The 23894-nt window shown below is 38.8% G+C and overlaps 1 protein-coding gene across 1 annotated transcript; it reads left to right on the top strand.

The window, feature by feature from the left end:
- The first annotated feature begins 14284 nt into the window (after positions 1 to 14284).
- mRpL19 (mitochondrial ribosomal protein L19) lies at positions 14285 to 22141 on the top strand. The gene is made up of 7 exons (XM_045737337.1): positions 14285 to 14440; positions 16168 to 16282; positions 17834 to 17958; positions 18783 to 18917; positions 19238 to 19425; positions 21026 to 21174; positions 21719 to 22141. Exons 1-7 carry the CDS (start codon positions 14350 to 14352, stop codon positions 21837 to 21839), a joined length of 924 nt encoding a protein of 307 aa, XP_045593293.1. The 5' UTR covers positions 14285 to 14349; the 3' UTR covers positions 21840 to 22141.
- The last annotated feature ends 1753 nt before the right edge of the window (positions 22142 to 23894 follow it).

Here is a 23894-nt window from a genome sequence, read left to right as displayed (position 1 = left end):
AATGGCTGTACAAAAAACTTCCTCAAAATATACAGTCATATACACAAAAAATATATACAGTATCTCTACACTCGAACAATATACATGGGCTACACAAAATGTTTACTGTATATCACGAAAAATATTTCCATTAGCTGGAAAGCGTATAAAATACATGTGCTCCACCATAACAACGACTACCACACACATCTCAAGCTACGAGCTCAGGGAGTTCTCACTACACCCTGAGATATGACACCAGCCTACACCTTTATTGGCGTTCCGTAGGCCACAGTGTTGGCGCACACTAGAGAAGAGCTCATATTCCCTGTTGCAACCTTTGTTCACGTCCTGCACATGTTAACGCCATGCAACTACTGTATAACTCCTGAAGATGCGAGACCCACTGTTCTTCGGTGGCAGCCAATTATGACAATCATGTACACAGGATTGTGAAGGAAGGTTTCAGTTCTATAAGCAACTTCTCAGGCATTTCATGATACACACGTGTTTCAATGGGGTGCAAAACACCAAGAATTTTGAGGCACGTTGTTTGAGAAAAATATATCATGCCAAAATTCTCAGCTGTGTTTGGCTGTTTAGAACACCGATCATAAAATTTTGCTTTTGCTGTGCAAACAGCTGGGGAGGTGACCTCCGGAGGCTACTTCGTAGCCTCGAGGTCTTTGCTATAGCACAAGAAAGAAGACTACGATGAGACTCTTATTAAAGAGTTTTTTAATCTCCTGTAACGAGTTGAAACACAACCCATGGAAGATTACGAGACAAAAGACAGTAATATGTACAAGAAGAACAGTGTAATAATGGATATTCAGTAATGTGTCACCTCCAACATGGCTGTTCTGTGAGCATTGACTTCCTTCCGCACGCCAGACTCCAAATTCACCTGAAGGAAAGACTTGGATGTCTTATCTCAGTCAAAGCTGGTTACCTGTGTCATTGTGAAAGTTAGTGATAATACACACTTACAGAAATTAATGATGTAATGCCGTGTGGTAACTACTCTCACAAGCAACCCTGTAAATGGACCACAAGTTCTGTATCATGACTACTGTTTCTTGCTACATCCTGGGCATGTGTCCGACGCTGGAAGAGGTTCTAGAAATGTAATAGTTATGTGTCATACCATATGGAATAAAATTTAATACATTAAATTAAAAAAATCATTACAAAATAAAGTAAAAAAGGGTTGTAGATAATATTTTCAAACCCTGAGATGCATGACAGGTTAGACAAATATCACCCGCTTCATCTGACCCGCTTCACCTAAGACCTATTCATTCCTAAGAACTCCAATAATTGGATTCTTTAACTCTTAAATATAATTTTAGTATCCTAGTATACTCGTGTTTTCCGTGCCATTTGTATATTACCAAACATATCACGTTGTTGACGAAACGTTGCAATAAAATTGAAAGACTAAGTGACCTAATGTTTCTTCTCCCTCTAGATGGTAGAAGGCATTTACGTAAAATGGAAACTATTTATGAGTAAATAGCCAATGGAAATAATGTTGTGTTCAAAGCCATCGTGTAATTGACAGTTACTTTACATTATTCTCATAATTATTTTATTATTCTTTTATCGAATATTTTTGTTCCCTGTCGTCTTGTTTCCACTTCATCATGTTTTTGTCCCCCCCCCCCCACAGCCCGAGAGGCTCACCTTCAAGATGCCACAGTTCTTAATGAAGTCTTGCACGGTATTTAGCGTAGTGTCGTCGAGGAAGTGCGTGTATTGGTCGTAAACAGCCACATAGGTGTAAGGTCCCGGGGCGTTGGCGTTGAAGAGGGCCGAGACCTCCGCCTTCACCGTCAGCACAGCCTCTTCCTCAGCACTCACAGCGTGGAGGTACAGCCGTCGCCGCGACATCTCTGCCAGGGACGACATATTATTTATAGAGAACTGATGCAGTCTAAAGAGGAATGTTGTGTGTTGACTACTAAAATGCAGCACACACACACGTTCAGAACAGGTGTTTAGATTTAATGTCTGGTAGAGACACACACATAGCTAGTACGGAAACACATATTAACACCTATGCATACCAGGAAAGAGGAGTTTCTCGACTCTGGGAATGCGTTGATTGTGTTCAATGATGGCTGAGAGACAGCTAAGAAAGCGGTCATGGGTCTCTGGTAAGGGTGGACGGAACAACACCTTTTTATCCTGTACTGTCACTGACACCTCCACAACTGCCCGCTCTATGAAACTCTCTTCTATGTACTCCCCACTATAGTCGTTTCCAGCCTGGAAAACCACAAACACAATTATTTTAGATATAACAAAAATAGAGTTGAAACATTTCCTGGTAAAGAAAGGAACAGCGTTTAGAAATATTAGTACGCAGCTGAGAACATTGCACATCACATACTTAAGCCTAGTACAGTGTAGTATGCAGCGTCGGCTTGGTACTCTCAATTCAAGAAAGTACACCCTAGTACACCATTTTTGAGTATCCATGTAGAGATTCTGTCAGGCTCAACAGCCTTTGTCACGTTCAGCTCCAACAGATTCCTTTTAACCTCATGACTGGCGAGCTTAAATTCCTACAAGGTTGCTTGGTTTGTCGCCTCCTCTCTGAGTGAATGGCCTTCTCCTTCCTCTATTGTGAAGACCTCCTAGAATCTCTTATTGAGTTCTTCACACACCTCCTTGTCATTCTCTGTGTATCTGTTCTTCCCTTTTCTCAGTTTCGTCACTTGTTTCTTTACTGCTGATGTGGCTGTGGAGCAGTTTTAGTTGGGTCATGGTTTTACTCGCAATTTCATTTTCATACTGTCTCTGTTTCTCTCCTCACTCTCAGGTACTCGTTCCTGCTCTCTGGTGTTCTCTTATTTTGTGTGTGTGTGTGTGTGTGTGTGTGTGTGTGTGTGTGTGTGTGTGTGTGTGGGTATATTTGCTATTTGTGTCTGCAGAATCGAGCTATTAGCTCTTGGACCCCGCCTTTTTAACCAATCTTTTTTCTCTATTATGTCTACTACATATATTACTCTTACACACCCACCCACACACACATCCCCAGGAAGCAGCCCGTAGTAGCTGTCTAACTCCCAGGAACCTATTCACTGCTAGTTGAACAGAGACACCATGGTGAAAGAAACTCTGCCCATTTGTTTCTACCTTTGAAATAATTGACCTAACTAACCTGGTGCTTAACAAGGCAATCACGAAAGTCGCTGATGGAGTCAAGGACGAGTCGCCGCAGTTGGAGAGACATTCGGGACCTGACGGCGCTGAAGAAGCGTCGGACCTGCCTGAGACTGTCGGCTACGTCGGTTGGAACCAGCGACCGCCATGACTCAACCTGTTCCCCGAACACCCGCGCCACGGCCGGAAGCCACCTGACCCAGGAAGAGCCACGGGAAACGTTTGTCATTAGATAATTCAAACGTACTTATGAGAGTCACTTGGTAATATGAAAAATATTCCGGTGGTGAGAGCGCTTGCAGTTTTATTAAGAGGTTTAGATCGCCTTCCCATGCTCCCAGCCCAGTGGGCAAAATATGCACGAGTAAGGTTAATTCAAAGTTGAATCGACATTGATAATGTTAATTGAACGTGAATTCTTGGCAAACAGTGCCTATGTATCATTACATTATGAACGTCCTAAGCGCCCCTTACCTTTGTAGGAGAACGGTTCTGGTGTCAGCACACTGGGCCCTGATGGCTTTCTCCAGAGTCTCTGGTGTGGGTGCTTTGTGGTCGTCTGCCCCGGTCAGGACCACCATGTTGACGAAGCGCAAATTAGCGAACCTGAACCAAGAGAGACGTGAACCAAGAGAACCAACAGCCGTAGCATCGCTGTTAACTCTTGAACTGCGCGCCTATTAAAAGTACTACACTGAGGTGAATATGACTAGTAAAAAAAAAACAGTTTTGGAAATTATTAAGTCTGCCAACACAAACTGTTTAAACCGCAATAAAATGCTTAATAGCAAAGATGTACAATAGCTATATGCAAAGGAATACTATTTGAAACACCTGATCAATATTATCCAAAATAGATGTGAAAGCTGTACGAGTCAAATTCCATAAACCAGTAATTTTACATCTACATCTATAGAAGTGAATATATGTCCGTTTGTTTGTCTACCTGACTGTCCACAGTAGGAGGCCAGATTTCCAATTTTACAAGATGATACCTGGAGGTATATGAGTGACATAGGCCATTCAAAGTCGGTCCTAGTTCCACTCTTTAAGAAATATCAGAATCTATAATAATCCCTGCGGTAGCGCTTAACTGGGAAGTGACTTGTTAGCTCGTATGATTTCTTCGATTATCTTCAAAAGGAATTCTATGCCGTTACTCATACTCATTGCACAAATTGTGTAATGAAGAATGTGGAAATGTGAAGGAAAAAGGAAGGAAAGAGAGTGTGGAGAGGCGAGGAAGAGATGTGATTTATATATGCCTTGGTGCAGTAATTAGTATACCATCTCAGCCGTAAGAACGGTACTCAAGATACAAAGTTCTTATAGAAACTGTCGTGGAGCAGCTCACCTTTCCTCCCAGATGGTGTCGAGAGTGTTGAGGAGGTGGTTAAGGGCGAAGAGGTTGTGGTAACAGTGATGGGCGCCGGTGATGAAGTTCTGGTGCCAGGGGACTGGTGCGCGGATAACTAGTGGCTCGTGGCTCTCAGGCGCCACCTTGATGCCCAGTCTGGTGATGATCACGGCTGTGTGTTAGTGCTGGTCACTACCACACAATGTGGGGTCCCACCTGCGTGTTAGTGCTGGTCACTACCACACAATGTGGGGTCCCGCCTGCGTGTTGGTGCTGGTCACTACCACACAATGTGGGGTCCCACCTGCGTGTTGGTGCTGATGGTCACCACACAATGTTGGGTCCCACCTGCGTGTTGGTGCTGATGGTCACCACACAATGTGGGGTCCCACCTGCGTGTTGGTGCTGGCCACTACCACACAATGTGGGGTCCCACCTGCGTGTTGGTGCTGATGGTCACCACACAATGTTGGGTCCCACCTGCGTGTTGGTGCTGATGGTCACCACACAATGTGGGGTCCCACCTGCGTGTTGGTGCTGATGGTCACCACACAATGTTGGGTCCCACCTGCGTGTTGGTGCTGATGGTCACCACACAATGTGGGGTCCCACCTGCGTGTTGGTGCTGATGGTCACCACACAATGTGGGGTCCCACCTGTGTGAAAGTGTTGATCCATACCGCACAATATATTGAGGTCCCACCCGTGTGTTAGTGCTAGCTGCTTATATATATTATGAAGGATGTAAGACCTTACTTTATATGCTAAAATTTTGTATAAAGTCACAAACAAATTGTAAATGAATTCTTAATCTCAGTGAACCAGTGACATACTGGTCATTCAATACAGTAACGTGGTTCTCCGATACTTTGATGCACGTAATATACAGAATTCAAATAACAGTGCATCAGTGACATTAAGAAAGGTTGTTTGTTTAATAAAATGCTAGGCAGTGCAAGCAACGAAACCCGTCGACACTGCCCTTTTTTTTAGATACAATATTACATATGTTTTAAAGATGGGAGGTTCACCAGAGGATGCCAAGTACCCAGAATTAGAGATAGCATTAAATAATACCGATAAAGTGTATATTATCTTAACAAACTCTTCAAAAACCAGTATGACTAATAAATTATCCCATTCTTCTAAACGCCACACTCCCGTCAGAGGGAAACAATGACCCAATTAAACACCATATTACAACCAGTGCTATATAACCATTTTGGCATAGTTATATAAGTCACTATGGTTATACAGACTGAATTACGTATACCCCTCACAGAATCTTACCTTAAGATTCGTCGTCGAATCTTAAGGGTCATAAAAGAAGGGTCGTCGTCCCTTCACTTTCTAGTGTGTGGTTTGGTCAACATACTTCAGCCACGTTATTGTAACTCATCGCCTGCTTACCTTGCCCTGACGGCTGGACACAGGAGGGCATACCTGAGGACAGCAATCCTCACCCCCCTCAGGTAACACTGTCGCAGCTCCTCCACCAGCTCGCTCACCACCAGCCTGAACCTGTCCATACAAACGAACTCCGTGTAAGTTAATTATATGTATGTTGTTGTGCTTTCCTCGCCATGTTAAGAGGTATTATCGATGACCATCTAAAAGTGAATATATTTTTTTGCATTGTGTATCGTGAACACATTTCCATTGATATCTGTTTACCTTCAGTAACACATTTATACACTTAGTAAATGATCTCAGTGTTACAATTCGCGTGCCCTATCTTTAATAGATCAATCAATCTGTGACGACTGTTTATCTTCCTTGACTGAACTGTTAAAGAAATCTTAAATATTGTTACCATGTCCAACTTTGTTATTTATGATTTTGTGAAAAACCCTGAAGTTTTAATGCTTTTTGATTTGCATAAACCAGAATAAATTCCTCTGACAAGTCGCTAGAACTGGAATTTTGAAAATAAATGGCTAAAGCTGAAATTTAAATGAAAGTAATACAATTCCAAGCTGGAGAGGAGTAAGACTTTCCGGGACGCAACAGTTTACATTCTGTTCATATACCATATAGTAGCTATATATATGCTATTCTTGATACGTTGTAGTATAGGAAAACGGTAAGGGGAGTGTTACCTGATGTTTCGGAGGACCATCTTGTCGACGTCGAGAGTGACGACCTTCAGGAGGTTAGGTGGCGGAGATGTCACCTGGTGGTCCTTAATCCCTAGACTCAGGTATTGGTCGAACCTTCACCAAACCCAAGGAAGGAATGTTGTAGATCAGAGAGTTTATTTTCAGATGCCAAATAATACACCGGGAACCGTAAATAATTAAAAATAAGGTCCCAGAAAATAACGATTAAACATATAAAGAGAATAAATAATGTTGACTAGACCACGCACTAGAAGGTGAAGGGACGACGACGTTTCGGTCCGTCCTGGACCATTCTCAAGTCGATTGAATCGACTTGAGAATGGTCCAGGACGGACCGAAACGTCGTCGTCCCTTCACCTTAGTGTGTGGTCTGGTCAACATACTTCAGCCACGTTATTGTGACTCATCGCCTGCAAAATAAATAATGTAAATACCATGACTGAAAATACGTGACTTCAGTGAGGGCGGGAGGACCTGGAGGGGAAATTAGAAAGGAGTCATCTGGCGAAGTCGTGATGCGAAGGGGAAGATGGCGGCAGGAGGGGATTTACCTAGCGAGGTCCTGAGGGGAAGGCGAGGGTCGGCGGGCGACGGCCTCCCTCTGTAGCTGGAGCTGTTCCTCCAGCCCACGCAGCTCTGAGGCCTCCCGGTACTTCACTGGAGGCTTTACCTTCCTCGCCACCTGCACCCAACACAACACGCAAGTCAGAAGACACACCTTCTCAACGTTTTCTTCATTAGTCTAGCTTTACCAATACTCTTTTGTAAAGCAAATTGAACCATCAGGCGGGGGATGAGATACTTTAATTTTACTGATATAGTTTGATAATTAAATTTAATCTGGATATATGATAATATAACAAAAGCAAAATTAGTGATATTAAATAACATGCCTACCAATATGCCTACCAATTTTTTTGTCAACTACCATTCAAGCTGTCATTGCAATCAATCTTAGCTACCTATGTGCTTTAATATACTGTACCTACAATTTTCTCTCATTTTTTTTTTCATTTCATGTAATCTGTTATCATTTTTTGTCTATAATTTTGCAAGTATTTACCTCCTTAAAATTTTCTTAGATTAAGGACCTGCCCGAAACGCTGCGCGTGCTAGTGGCTTTACAAGACTGTAATTACCATATTTGTATCCTCACATTCCTTATGTACATTCTTGTATATGCATAAATAAATAAAAATAAATAAATAAAATAACACGAAAAACTATTTTTTTGAGCTCAGGACGAGAACTCAGTGCAATTAATCAAAGTTTACCTAATTTACCTGTGGGCCGCTAACCCTAGTGGCCTCGACGAGGACAGGAAGCCGGCGGCTTGTCGAAGGTCCCCCCCCCCCTCTCCCACTTGCCTTGATGATCTTTTCTAGGTATATTTTAAAACTCGGCACAGTTTTGGCAGTTACGGCTTCAGTGGATAGGCGGTTCCATGGGTTAATAACCATGTGGGTGAAAAAACGTCTCTTGTTCTCAGTCCAACATTATGGCTTGTTGAGCTTGAAACCGCAACAAGTTTGTGTTACATCTGACCTTCTGAAGAAAATATCCGGATCAACATCCTCTAACTTGTTCAGTATTTTAAGTTTCAATGAGATTCGTCCCTGCCATGCCTGGTTTGCAGTGTTCATAGCCCTGTACCCTTCAAGCGTTCTTGATACGAGAGACGACTTAGCTCTGGAATTACTTTTGTTGCATCTTCTCCAGAGCAGCTATGTCCTGGAAATGAAGTCTCCATGCATGGTTACAGTAATCCAAATGGGGGGCGCACCAGAGACTTATACAGTTGAACCATTACCTTCGTTTCCTTATAGTCAAAAGTACGTTTGATTATCCCAAGAGTTTGGTTAGCTTATTGAGGGACCTAACCAAGAGTTTGGTTAGCTTTTTGGGACCTTAGGTAGGTCCCAAAATGGACCCTTGGGACATCCCACTTATCACATTTATTCATTCAGATTCGTTTCTATTTAGCACGACCCTTTGTTTTCTTCCCTTCAACCATTGTTTTGTTCATTCTAACATTTTACCATTTATTCCATGGGTCAAATTGAAGCCTACCTTCTTTATTCCTTTCGTCTTTTTGAGCTTCTCTGCTTCAATTTTTGCGCGTTGCTCTTGTTTCTTCAAGAGATCCTGCAGATGAAACTCCTCAATGACTTTGAGGCCGGCTGGAGAGACCCTGACAGTGGACATTGTGGAGGAGGCTGCCGAGAGCTGAGAGAGCAGCTGAGTCCTGGCAGTTCGGGCCCTAGCAGAGGCAGCCTGGGAGGACGCCCACACTCGATACCGTCGCTGCAGTAACTTCGTTAGGACCACCACCCGGCTCTCTGGGTTCCTTGGAGGCTGTAAACTTGAATCACTTTACATAACATGGTGGAAAGTTATAAGATTTATGTTATTTATAATCATGAATATATATAGACAGGTCTATACATGGTGTACGAGTACACTTAAGACCGATGTATATGCAAAGAAGCCTAATATAATTGGTGAAATTTAAACTATTTCCATTCAAAATTTAAATTTCCTTCAAAATTTCACCAGAGGTAGTTTTATAAATTAATATTAAGATTGAGGGGTTAAAACAAAGTGCGGATTTTGATTGAGATAGGGGAGATACTCACCCTGGCATTGTATTGGAACATGCAGGACAGGCTGGAGGTGTAGTACTAACCCTAGTGTTGTATTGGAGTATGTAGGGCAGAACGGAGTAGTGTTGGCGGCCTTGTGGAAACCTTGGCGGGATCCTCACCAAGTAGGAGTATGGGGTGAAGTTGCAGCCGATCCTCTCACTGGGGGTCAACACGTTGCTCACACGCTGAAGGCCACCATTACCAGCGTTAGTGACGACAAATTTAGTATTATAGTGCTTGATATAAGGACAACCATCAGCAGTGCTATAGTGACGACAGATACAGTAACATAATGCCTGATACAGGGACCACATTAGCATTGTTACAGTGACGACACATACACTATTATAGGTCCACATATAGGGACCACTATTATTAATGTTAGTGACTAATATGCAGTATTATTGGTTCACACACAGGCACCATTCTCAGCAGTACTAGAGTAACGACCGATACAGCACTATAGGTCCACGTACAGGAGCCATCATCAGTAGTTACAATGACAACAAATACAGTATTATTTGTCGTCATTGTAACTACATTGTAAGGTGCTGTAAGTAATGTTCTGCTAAACACTGTCTACAGCACTTTGAGAAAGGATGTACGTTGCATCCGAAAATTTGGTTTTAATATACTTACACATATATTGGGTCTTTCCTTCACCTTCATTAATACAATAACCATCACAGCTATATAAAATAATAAATCCAAGATACAACAACAATTAAAGTACTATGGAAGCTACAATCTTAAAACAAAATACTCTCATTGTTTTCTCATTGTGAATACACAAACTACTCAAATAAATGTTTAATGTAAAGACGAATAAATAAAACATATTGACCAAACCACACACTAGAAGATGAAAAGACGACGACGTTTTGGTCCGTCCTGGACCATTATCAAGTCGATTGTGAAGAGACGATTGATTGATGAAGATTAAGCCACCCAAGAGGTGGCACGGGCATGAATAGCCCATAATGAAGAGACGAAAAAGGCACGGGCATAAGTAAGGTGAGAAAGGGACGAGGAGGAGGAAATGTTAGAGGAAGGTAAAAGCAAGTCGAAAGATAGGTGTGATAAAGGATTTGTAGGGGGCAATAATCTTGCCTTACTTATGCCTGTGCCTTTCTCGTCTCTTCCACGGGAGACATCTCCCGTCACGCAGGGTGCACTCGCACCTCCACTGATCTCCATGGTAATGGCTCAAAAGGGCCATCACTTACGGGCTATTCATGCCCGTGCCACCTTTTGGGCGGCTTAATCTTTATCAATCAATCAATCGTCTCTTTCAGAGGGGACACACGGGAGACATCTTCCATTACGCAGGGTGCAGCCGCACCTCCACAGATCTCCAGTATCAGCTCTTGATACTGGTAATGGCTCAAAAGGGCCACCACTTACGGGCTATTCATGCCCGTGCCACCTTTTGGGTGGCTTACTCTTCATCAATCTTCATCAATTAATCGTCTCTTCACAATCGACTTGATAATGGTTCAGGATGGACCACAACGTCGTCGTATTTTCAGCTTCTAGTGTGTGGTTTAGTCAACATTCTTCAGCCACGTTATTGTGACTCATCGGCAAATAATACATACCTTGGCTAACACAGCCTTTGTCTTGAAACAATCGAGGACCACGGGAGGAAACTCCATGTCTTCCTCTTCGGGGACCATCAGTACTTCCCTTGCTGGTTGTGTCTTAACTTTCAGTTTCTTCTGTTTATCACTCTTCACAACAGAGGATTTGGGTCGCTTAAGAGATATTTCTTGATCTCTGCTATGCTTAAGAGGCAAGAGGTGTGTCTTTAGCTTCTCCTGAGATGAAGGTGCTGATGTAAAGGCGTCACTGGTGTGGTATGAACTACTGGTTGATGATTTGGTGTGATAGTCAGTTTCAATACTACCACTACGGGATTCTTGTGTCACTCGGGGTCTTTCTTCTGTGAGCTCCAGCTCCTCCATGATGGTTTCAGCGTGGTCAGGTGGAGATGTATGGCCTTGGGTGTTGCTAGAATTGACAACTGCAGACGGAAGACGCATCCTGGCGGAGGCACGAGCGTCCAAAGGCTTCCGTGGACGGGCTGATTGACTACGCTGTAGCCTGAGGGGTGGGATGCCTCGCTTCTCTCCGACTGAAGTGCAAAAAAAATTCTCTCCGGTGGCCATCTTCTTTTCTGAAAAAATAAAGTAATTATTTTTCAGGAATTAAAAAGATTACCCTCACTGTATCACTATATACAGTGCTTGACTGCGTTCATTTTTACTTTGAGAGAATTTGCCAAGCCTACTGATTTGCATTCAAGAGTTAGAGATTAAGCAGGCAATACATATATCTCGGTGTGAACAATAAAAGTGAGATTGTAAGCGAACTACAGCTAAGGTTTAAAGAAATACTAAAACCCGTTAAAACATTTCCTGAAAATACATTAATATTAATGTTAAATATGTCAGAATGTTCTACGTGATCTTCATTAGGTCCTTATATAATTGACTACCATTCTCTGCACCTCAAAAATCTCCCTTGCACTACGGAAGAAAGTGTTATGAGCCCATTATGTGCATCTGTAACCTTTCCACTATTTGCCCACAGGATGCGTATGGGGTGCATAATAAATGAACTAATGTTCATAAATGCCTTCTTTTACCAACTTCGATGTAACCTCCGGAGCTGGAGCCCCTGGGGGCAGTTCGATGTTACCTTCCACCTCGTTCTGATAGTTCCTGCGACGGCGCTGGAATCAATCGTATTGGCGTTTGCTTTTTCATTGAAGACTTTCAGCGCCGTGGAGAGGGGATGACCTGCTGCATGGGTGACAGCTTCTCCCCCATATCAACCTACCCTGGCTTTGCGCCCTGGAGAGGCCACTCCAGACCGACAACCAGAGCACAACTTCATAGTCTCCAGAGACTGATGGATGTCTACTACTAATGTAAAAAGTACCGATTGGCTCAAAACAGATATAAACTGTTTAGCGTTGAGAATGTTGTGGTCCAATACTTGAACCAATTTTGGCATAAAAGATTTGACATTTATTTAATTACAACTATAGGTATTTTAAAATTGCAAATTACTTAGCTAAATGAACTTTGGGGTTCAGTTCCTGAGCCCATTATGCCTCTCACTTTTCCACTACAGCTCATAGGATGAATCTTGGGGTCATGATAAATGAAGTTAGTTTAGTTTAGCTCATTTATTATGCACCGCATACCCATCATGGGCGGTAGTGGAAAGGTTTACAGAGGCACATAATGGGCTCAGGGATGAACCCAACAATTCATGTAGCTAAGCAAGTTACAATCCTAATGAGCTAGTTACAAAATTCAATGCACATCGTCACATCAACAATGGGCTAGAGACCGATCCCAAGTATATTTTCTAAATTAAGCAACTGGCTTATATGGAAAGCTAGTATCATAATTGAGATATGTATCCTCCATACTGCCTCCCATCCAGTGGGCAGCGGTGGATAGGTTACAATCACTTAGTTACTACATTCAGTTAGCAAACGGGATATTTATAAATGAACAAAATCAAAATGATTAACTTTAGTATAAAACTAGAGATTTAAAATAATAATAATTATTATTATTATTCTTGCACTTTTTATTATTTATAGCAAATAGGGACCTTTGACAAGCAGCCGGCTTCCTGTCATCATCGAGGCCACTAGTCTTAATGGCTCTCAGGTAAATTCTGGTAATTATCTAGTTTTATACTGCAATCATTAAAGGAAGAAATCTTTTTTAGTCACCTCAAGTTTCAGTTGATGAAATATACAACTCAACATTAGTGGAGATTGCGATACACAATCCAACGTAGTTTTATCGCTGTTAATGCTGTATTATTATTTTTGCACCAGTGTCCGAGGCGGCGTCTGTATTGCCATGGTAACAGTAGTATCCATCAGACCCGCCAGAGGTCTCCTGTGCATAGTTGTGCCAACGCCGCGAGAATTTACTTAAACTTTATTTATTTATTTATTTATTTATTTATTTATTTATGCATATACAAGAATGTACATAAGGAATGTGAGGATACAATTATGGTAATTACAGTCTTGTAAAGCCACTAGCACGCGCAGCGTTTCGGGCAGGTCCTTAATCTAAGAAAATTTTAAGGAGGTAAATACTTGCAAAATTTATAGACAAAAAAATGCTAACAGATTACATGGAATGAAAAAAAAAATGAGAGAAAATTATAGGTACAGTATATTAAAGCACATAGGTAGCTATGATTGATTGCAATGACAGCTTAAAATGGTAGTTGACAACAAATTGGTAGGCACAATACAGCAGAAACAATATAAGATTGATTGCAATGACAGCTTGAATGGTAGTTGACAAAAATTGGTAGTCACAATACAGCATATGGCTAGCACATAAAAGAAGACAGCAATGAACACAATGATAAGGTTGTTTGATATTACCATATTTGATAAACCATCAATTATGGTCACCAAAACATTATGTAAAACAAAAAAACAGCTATAGTTATCATCACTAACAACCTATAAATATAAATACACTTCGAGCTTAAAATATACGATTAGTATAAATCTATACACATTTACAAATATTAATATTTTATACGAGCATCCTGCAAATAATTTTGTTTATTAACAGGTTTAGGTATACACAGCAATATAAATAAATAAATAAATAAATAAATGTGTATTCTACCCTATTCTGTATAACGAATTACAGTTTAGATCAAAGACTAGCTGTGAATTCATCTAATAACTCCCATTTCATAGGATGGCTAGTCACGTGGAATTATATTGTGCTCTAAATTGTCGTAGAGTACATTTACTTGGTTATTGGGCTTTATGTTTTGTTTGTTAAATATTTGTTCAACGATATATTTATTGCGCTATTGCTTTTATGTATGAACTCGTGCCTAAATAAACATTCATATATATATTTATTGTGCTATATATATTTATTGTGCAATATATTTGTTGTGCCATATATTTGTTGTCCTATATTTTGTATATCAATTCATTATATTGATTGAACCATTTTCAAAGCTAAACGTTCCCTGCTACCACGTATGGCAACTGTGATGAAGTAAACAAATGAAAATGGCCGGCATTACCACAAAAACTTCTTTCATCTTAAAGAATATCACCTCAACGAGGATATTGAGCGCACCAAGACAATTCTCAGGTATGTTATGTGATACAATGCCCTTTAATCAAATGAGAAATATCTTTAAATAGGAACGAATTGCATATTCCATCACCTGCCTTACCCCCTGAATGTCAACCCATGTGTTATTTTCAATGACCAACTCGTTTAATTGCTGATTTCTGCCATGTCCCCTCCAACCATTTCAACACAATTTATATTTGAATCTCAATTAGTATTAAGTTTTAGTCTTAAGTGTTTTTTCCCCCCACACCTTGCCCGAAACGCCAAGCGTATTAGTGGCTTTAGGTATTGTATGTACTAGCTCTATAAATCCAACATTATGTTTGTATCTCATCTTCTATGTATGTACTTTTACCTGAATAAACATTTGAATTTGAATGATTTAAGTACATAGGGATACACTGTCAATTATTTTAGAAACCAATTCCCCAAATTCATTTAGCTATCACACTGCAATCTGATAATTAATTCATAATAATAATTTATTGTGTCGGGAGACAGGCAGCCAAAGTATATTTATACGATAGGTTTATATAGAGGTCCCTCCCAGGGTCGAATTACCGTGACCTCCCCCAGGATGCAACCTCACAACAAGCCAACTTCTGGGTACTTACTTACTGCTAGGTGAATAGAGGCATTAGGTGATAGGAAATGCGCTCAACAATTTCTGTCCCACCTGGGATTCGAGCCCAGAATTCTCGATTGTGTGACGAGAACGAACCCGACTATACTACCTATTCATTCTCAAGGATGATAAGATGTGTTAAGTTATATACACAGTTTAATATATATAAATATATAAATTGCCTTTTATAGCACAAATGGTTCAAGAATTGGACCATAAGTCTAAACCGAACAATTAACATCTGCGGTGAACCAGTTGCATCCTCACTAATCATGCACCCCACACCCATCTAGTGAACAGTGGTGGAAAGTTTACAATGCACTACCTACAGTATGCATACTTTGTGATATGATCTTATTGTACTGGGTCTGATCAAATCATACATTGGCATTTAACATTACCATCAGTTCCATACACATAACTTCACTCATATACTGTACTGTTTCTATATAAGAGAGAGAGAGAGAGAGAGAGAGAGTTTTTCAAAGTTGGAGGCCAGACGCTTGGTCCTAATTTCACTCAGATTGTCAGAGATAATGATCTGTGGCCCGGGATGAAATTTGGCTGGTTGGGGTTGCCAGAATTAAAAATGGAACAGCGTGGCAGGGTCACATTCAGACCCCATGATGTTTTTTGGCACTGGGTGCCGGCTAACCTTGTAAATATTTTGAAAAAAAATCAATTAAGGGATTTTTTCTTATAATAGGTACATTTACAAATTATAATTTATATGTACCAAATAAGAAATTTTGTTCTGCAGTTATCTGGTTCATTTTAGACATTTTTTCTGGGAGGCATTTATATTTTAATTTAAAATTATTATTTGAAGTTGGAGGCCAGGATTGCTTCCATTGATTACCCTATGTGAATAATCCATATACATTTACAGTATTTACAGAATCCCCTTAAGCAGATATAAGGTTATAAGTGTTACCCATCTAATATATATAATATATATAGAGATATATTACTATATATAGTAATATATATATAATTTCTATAAAACTATATGTAATATAGTTTTATTACAGCACTAAATAACTAAAATTCAAGTTCATGACCTTGTCAAAATACCATATACAGTAACATTTTAATTTTACCTGCGTTTCATTCATAGGTTTTAAATGGTTTAGAAAAGGACCTGCCCAGGTTTCAACAGCAAAAGTTCTTCCCTATAGGAAAGCTCAGGATGGTGACAGTGAAAAACAGCTACAAATGCCTCATGACTTCAGGTATTTTTCTACTTTGCCTTAAATAAATACAGTAATAGTGAAGTAAACAAGCTAAAATTAATATTAAAGGACATAATAATTTCCCATCCACATGAACTGGTTGGTACTTGCTCCTTGCAGGTTCAGGGTTTTATCCTTGATGGTCCAAGTGGTTGGGTACTATTCCCTACATAAAGTTAGACATTTTAAAGGAGATTTTGCATATTGCCAGCCCCTTAAAGGAAAGAGAACACAAAGCATCAAAACTAGAGATACTATATTCAGAGATAAACTAAAATTTTGCTAAGATGTAGCCTACAATGAATCTTTATACAGATAATAAAGCATTGATATTAGCTTAATTTTCTTCAATCTGATACATTGAGACAGCCACGTGCTTTACAAACCCCCTCGGGGCTGAGACTAGTCGGATAACTTGTGTTTATATATGTGGTCTTGTCATCCTGAAAATCTGGGGGAAAAAATTTAAAATTTCAAGATATAATTTGACAGTCTTTTGTTTGTACTCAAAACAATACGAGACGTCCTGATCCACTTTCTAACTTGATTTTTATTGTTGATGGAGCATTGTTATATACTGTACACGGAAGAGGTGGTGGTGGATGTTGGTGGTGTTGGGTTGACTGAAGTGGAGATTAATAGTGATGAGGTAACCTCAGATGTTGAAGAATTTGGGTCAACATGTGATGAGTCAGGTGCAGGTGGTGCAATGTGAGCTTTCTTGGAGACCTTTGTAAAAGACTTTTTAATTTACAGGTATATTTGTTTCGTTCCCTTCGCTCTTGTTTTCAAAAACTTCATATACAAATTCCTCATTTCTCTCTCATTACCTCAGTCCCTCATTGCCTAGGACCCTTACTGCCTCTCTTCCTCCAACCCTCAATGATGCTTTTACTCCAACACTCACTGCTGTTCTCCCTCCCATCCTCACTGGTGCTCCCTCATTGCCTAGGACCCTTACTGCCTCTCTTCCTCCAACCCTCAATGATGCTTTTACTCCAACACTCGCTGCTGTTCTCCCTCCCATCCTCACTGGTGCTCTCCCTCCCACCCACACTGATGCTTTCCCTCCCACCCTCACTGTTGCTCTCCCTCTCACCCCAAGAGAACCTGCTGGTAGGTGACTAGCTCATTAGATTGCCAGCCAGAAATAGCCTAGAGAGTTTCCGTCTAATACAATAACATTCATAAAACAAGTATTTGTATATATTTTTATTATCCTAATAATGTTAATAAACAAAATCTGTAACCAAAAATATATATGATGTACATCAACAATTAAAGACAAAATTCTGGCCAACGGGGTCAAGTGTCATAAGCATTATCGGATTGAGCCCATCCCTGCCCAACCACTGACAGACCTCCCCCACCACCCCTTCAACCCAAATTGGGAACTGGCATTTTCAGATACTCTGCGTTTGTAAAGCATGTTGCAATCTGTACTATAATTGATATTCATCAATTGATGTTGGGGTAATATCTAGATTATTGGACACTTAACATAAGGATCATCACTTAAAACATACATTGAATTTGGCTCTCATTTACCAGGATAGCGTTTCCAGAGTTTCTGCCTGATCCAAAACCTGAATGGAGAAACAGACTCCGCGAAAAGCTGGAACGGCATGATATGTTGGCACGCAGGGCTATTATGGAAATCCCTGAGTTTTATGTTGGTAGGTAAACGTTTCTTTATTTTTATTATTTATTTTATCATTTTTCATTACTCAATCTATAAATTTTTCCTTTCTGTATTCTATAACTTGTATGGACCAAAAGAATGATGTATTTTTTTTATAGCAAATTACTGAGTTATGTTTCTGACCCATTTAATGTATGGGAACATATAACACTAGTTGGTAAGAGGTGCCAGGTTACCTATGCTCTGGTGAAAGTTCACAGAATTAGGTGCAAGATGGCTGCATGGTCTTGAGGCTCAAATGTGATTTACTGAAATTTAACCCTTAAAGTGTGGTTGTCATCATATGTTGAGCCCCAGGATAATGCAGTTATAGTATCATTATATGTTGAGATGACAAAAACAAATAAGAATTGGACACTGCTTTCTTACATAAACATTATCTATTAGAAGATATTCAAAGTCGTGTCTCACATATTGTATGCTATCTTAGGTGAGCATGTGCTACTTCACTACAGGAATTTTACCAACACGAGCAAAAAATACCTAACATGCAGGATACACCACTGGAAAATGTCCTAAATGATGAAATTTATGATTAAGGTATTCTAAGCAATGCCCACTTCTATATCTTTCCCCAATCCAAACTTCATTGGACAGAACCAGGGCTGACAAACAACTATTAAATATTTAATGAGGGGAGGCATTTTTCACATCTTTTAAGTTTTAAAAATGTTAACATGATATGGATATGGAAACAAAAATGTTCATTATAGAAGTAATGTTCATTGCTTACAGTATGTGGATTTGCATTTTCTCATAATTATGGAACATGTTTATCTGAGAGATTTTATCTTGTAGGTTCCATCATGGCTGTGTCTGTTGGAGATCCCAATGCTTCAGGCAAAACAAATCGATTTGTAGGGATTTGTATTCAACGTGGTGGAACAGGTCTACGATCATGGTTTATTCTTCGAAATGTAATTGATCATCAAGGTAAGTAAAAAAAAACATGGAGGAAAATAATTGACATTTTTCATTATCATTTTGGACCCTAGTTCAACACATGTAAGTGTACGAGCTTGAAAGCCGTACTCGAGAGTACACGCCGACAGAACCCATCCTTAATTAATTTGGCTTAAATAATGGAAGTAAAATAAATATATAAGTATAATTATATATATACATATACATATATATGTATATAATTGTCTTAATTAATTTTTGATAACATGTACTGTAAAATACTGTATGTTCTTCATCCTTCACATCCTTTAAAATACTTTATACAGTATCTCATTTCTCTTTTTCTCTAGGCATTGAAATCAGGTATGAAATGTATTCTCCGTTAATTCAAAATATTGAGGTGTTGCGACTGGAGAAGCGTCTGGATGATGAGCTTCTGTATCTCCGTGATGCTTTACCTGAATACTCTACCTTTCCTCTGGATATGATACCTGAGATTCTGCAGGAAGGAGCTCCTGTACCAATTAATCCTCTAAAGGTAGGTTTTGTTTTGTATTTTCCTCGCATGTGTCTTGATAATGTTCAGGACGAACTGAAACGTCGTCATTTTTCCATCTGATGTGTGGTTTGGTTATTATATTTACAACCACATTATTGTGACTCCTCATCTGCTTAGGTTTTGCGAGTTAATGCTTTACATTACTTTATATTTGTGGTTCTTGTAGTGCAGTTGCCACCCCTCCACCCTCACTACACACACAGTAATTTAAATTTTCACATACAATAATTTCAGTAATTTCAAAGCGTTATATGACAAGAGTGCTTAGGAGACGGAACACCGTGAGCGTAGATTTCATCCTGTAAATACTGTACACTTATGTAATTAGGTAATTACACATGCATGCTCCCTCCCTCTCTCACTCATAATATCTCGCTCTTTTACCAACAAGACAAATTAATTAATTCAGTACTAGAAACTTGTGGGTTAATTTCAAATTGTTTTATGTATCCTTTTTATGCCGTTTTACCACCACAAATTGTAGGTTTTCTTTTGAGAACGCTTCACAACTACATGAGTAATCTGAGGCATAAATGTAAGGTGTAGCAATTTCAAAGTATTTGAATGTTGATCTTTAAGAATAACTTTTAACACACTTTTAAGGTAATGTAGAGCAGTCACCAGCCATGTTAAAAATTTATTGGTTTTCAATGTTAAATATGCATTATTAACCTTTAGGGAATCTTTATGAATTTAATGAAGAGATGTTTTATAAAATGACACCAGAATCTTGTCTGTAGATGCAACACCAACTGAGAAATTAACTTAAATATTTTTGTAGATGACATGATAGTAGAGGCTAGGATATTGAGTACTGCAGTGTGGTTTCTAAGCCAGGTATTCATCTCTCAGTCTTTAAGAGTTTCACTAGTATATGCATTGCATATTTATAATATCCCAAAGATCTTGGGTGTCCACAGGAATTCAAGTAAGCTATATCCAACCCTATTGTAAAATTCACCTAGTGTTGGAGATTAGTCATCTCTTGAATTTCTTTGAAGTATAATACATTGTTAGTATTTGTAGTTGGAATTGTCAATAGTAGGTGGTGTAAAACATTATGATTTAGATAATTATTTTAACATGTTTATAGATATCCTTTATCAAGTGTCCATATTGCATAAAGAGCCCAGAATATCTGGTGTTATGAAATGGTTGGTTACTGCTGGATCGTGGTACAGTAGTTGCTTGTTTATCTATGATGTTATACTGTGTTATGAATTATATTGTGATGGACAAGTATTATTTAATATATTATTGTTTAATGTCTATAACCTTTTGCTCAATTACTTTTTTTATTATCTCTTCCAACTATAAAAGTGGGAAATAGAGGTACTGTAATGATAAAAGCTGGTACTTTTTACTACTAAAAAAATTGCTGGTACATGTACCTATGTAAATTTTTTGTATATGTGAGCATTTTATAAGGCTTGCAGTGTAAAGTCTGATTAGTGCTTACCTGAACAAAAAATTGTAAATTAATCTTATTTAAGCAAAGCATTTTCAACCAAATATTAATGTATTTAGCAGTTATTATCTTCACTTGTTTACCATATGATAACCGCATTTATCATTTCAGGTGCAATTAAGAGGTCGGCCATGGCATGAGCGGTGGGAGAGAAAAAATCTACAGGGCGTAATGGACCTAGGTCTACCTGAAAAATTCTATAAACGTGCAAAATTGCTGGAGAAACCATGGGAGAAGTATGATCTCATGAAAGATTACAGGTATGTATTGTTATTGATCTATCATTATATATCAGTGCCTACATGGCTTATTTATGATTTAGCTAGCAAAGTAACATTTGCATTGTGGCAATAACTTACTTCAGACAATTGATGTACTTGTTAACACTTCCCACAAGTAACTACCTTGACAGCAAATCACAAAATAAAAAAAAGTAGCCTTATCTCATTTATATTCACAATGCAACTTAGGCTAATTGCTTCTCAAGTATTTTCACAACTTCCAATAGTGCAATGAGTTCCTGTGAAGTGCATAATTGCTTCATAGGATAAAGCTTTGGCTTTGAAACCCAGTGGAAGTTTCTTTTTTTTTTTTGTCTTAAATTCAGTCTTATTACAGTATAGATATTATGGACTAAAGCAATCATGATTTTCAGTTGTATACAGATTTATTATAAGATACTATTTAGTTTCCATATTTCAAAGAACTTTTTAGTTCAAAGGTGAGCAATAAATTAGACCAGCTCTTTAACTTATATGTACTGTATATTTTGTGTATTTTTCTATTACATGTTTGTTTTCTCAGAGCAACAATACCAGAGGAGGAGCAGGTTGACATCTTCAGAGAAATATCTCCTCAATATCAACAGTTGGAAGCTTCAAGAAGACACTCAAAGAGACGACGTGCGCAAGTTACTAGAGTTTAAGTCTCCTTCTCCCTCCGTGCTTTCATTATTATTTAAATTCAAATTGCTGACAAAAAAAAGTGTACTGCACCATAGATAAGGGCAACATTTTCCTCTTCAGATAAAATTGAATGGTTATACCTTTTAATTAAAATATAAATGAATAAAACTGAATAATGATAGGGAAAGGTTATTAAACTTTTGAAATATTTTGTGATGACTGTAAATACTGTTATTCAAATTTTAATCTTATAATTATCAATAAATATTAGTTGTTAACTAATTGAGTATTGGATTCATTAATAAAATTTAGTAAAGTTCAATACTGTTTATAATTTATTTGGTCTCTCTTTACTGTAAAACTAATTACTAGCTTCCTGTATGACCCTTATGTTGTTCTGTTTATTGAGCTTCTTGTATTAGTACTAGAATTAGTCACATTCAAGCCTCTTCTCAGATATCTGTAGATTTCTTCTGCAACCTTTTCTAATTTTATTTTTGTTGGATTTAAATTCTTTACCAGTTAGTTGTCTACTCGCTACTGGATTTTGGTCATCAGTTTTCACTATTTCATTGTTGTTTAATCTTTAAACACTGATGTACTAGAATGCAATTTCTTGAGTAGGTCTATCCATGAATTTGGAATAGCAATAGGTCTAGAACTGAACCTTGGAAAAACTTTATCCCTCCAGTATATTTCTAATGTGGCCACATTTCTTGCTGTCAAGTACAATCTTATCCATTTATTGGAACTTACCTTACCTCTCACTAGACATGTGTCATTCAGAACAAAGTAAAAAAAAAAAAAAAATGCATTTTTTTTTTTTTCAAAACAAGGATTTTCATATAATTTTGTATGATGGTAAATGACATGAAGGTAATTTACGTATTAATGCAGCATGGGTAGCCAAAGTGAAAAAATTACACTATATTGGCTTACAAGTCACAATTGTGAATCTAATTGAGGCAGGACCTTCATATTTTGCTTCTTTTCAACCTAAGAAATGATTTATTTCAATAAAACACCCACATTAAATATTTAATTTTTTATTCCAAGATTCAGATTTATTTTAAGATTTTCTTGAAATTTGTATATCAGGAAAATTCAGAAACCAAAAAACTTTTATAAAGTTAGGTCAGTACAAACTCCTGAGCTCAAAGGTAGATAGTTAAATGAAATCCACCAACTTAATGCAGTGGCACATTGGTTCCTATAGCACAGTAATTTGGTTCACAAGCAGCAATGTCTGAGTTTGATTACCATGGCAGGATGAACACTTCTTTCCTGTGAATACCTAGCATTAAATAGGTACAAATGGAAATACTGTACTGTAATTTTAAAAAACTGAGAATACCCTCGATACATCAGGGGCCATTAAATCGGTTCACATCCAAAATAGCATGGGTTTGATTCCCACGGCAGCATAAGACATTAATTCAGGCACCTCAACTTTTACTCGGGGCCTTCATACACCCAGCAGCACATAGGTAAATATGAAATCTCAATAAAACCCGAGAATATCCTCAAGTATCAACAATTGAGGATGTGGGCATTCGTGTCAAGTTCTCAACCAAAATAGCCTGGGTTTGACTCCCATGGCAGGACAGACGTATTCGGGCATGCTACCGTTCACTCGGTGCCTATGTATACTTAGCAGCAAACAGATTGATACGAAATTATTCCGTAAAATTTTGAGAACACCCATTGTTTAACATTTTCATCGTGGGCCATCAAGTCAGTTGACAACCAAAATGGCCTGGGTTTGATTCCCACGGCTGGACAGACACTTAATCGGGCACATTTACTTTCATTCAGTGCCTATGTATACCTAGCAGCAAATAGGTCAATATGAAATTACTCCTTAGAACCTGAGAACACCCGGATCGTTCCCGGCCGTCAAGTCAGTCCAAAACCGAAAGAGCATGGGTTTGACTCCCAAGGCAGGATAGGCACTTAATCAGGCATGTTGACTTTCACTGGATGCCTGCCTAGCTGTAAGATGAATTTTTTTAGTAAAAAAACAAAATGTCCTCAATGTTTAAAAATTTACAACTAAGCAGTGTGCTTAAGTACAC

The sequence above is a fragment of the Procambarus clarkii genome, chromosome 28 (assembly GCF_040958095.1).
Source record: "Procambarus clarkii isolate CNS0578487 chromosome 28, FALCON_Pclarkii_2.0, whole genome shotgun sequence".
Classification (NCBI taxonomy): Eukaryota; Metazoa; Arthropoda; class Malacostraca; order Decapoda; family Cambaridae; genus Procambarus; species Procambarus clarkii.
This window is presented reverse-complemented; position numbering and strand designations above follow the sequence as displayed.

Excerpts from the sequence above, each read along its gene's own strand:
- mRpL19 (XM_045737337.1), top strand. The coding sequence starts at position 14,350 with ATGAAAATGGCCGGCATTACCACAAAAACTTCTTTCATCTTAAAGAAT. Across the intron at positions 16,283-17,833 it reads CAAATGCCTCATGACTTCAG|GATAGCGTTTCCAGAGTTTC; the intron begins GTATTTTTCTAC and ends CTCATTTACCAG. Across the intron at positions 19,426-21,025 it reads TACCAATTAATCCTCTAAAG|GTGCAATTAAGAGGTCGGCC; the intron begins GTAGGTTTTGTT and ends TTATCATTTCAG.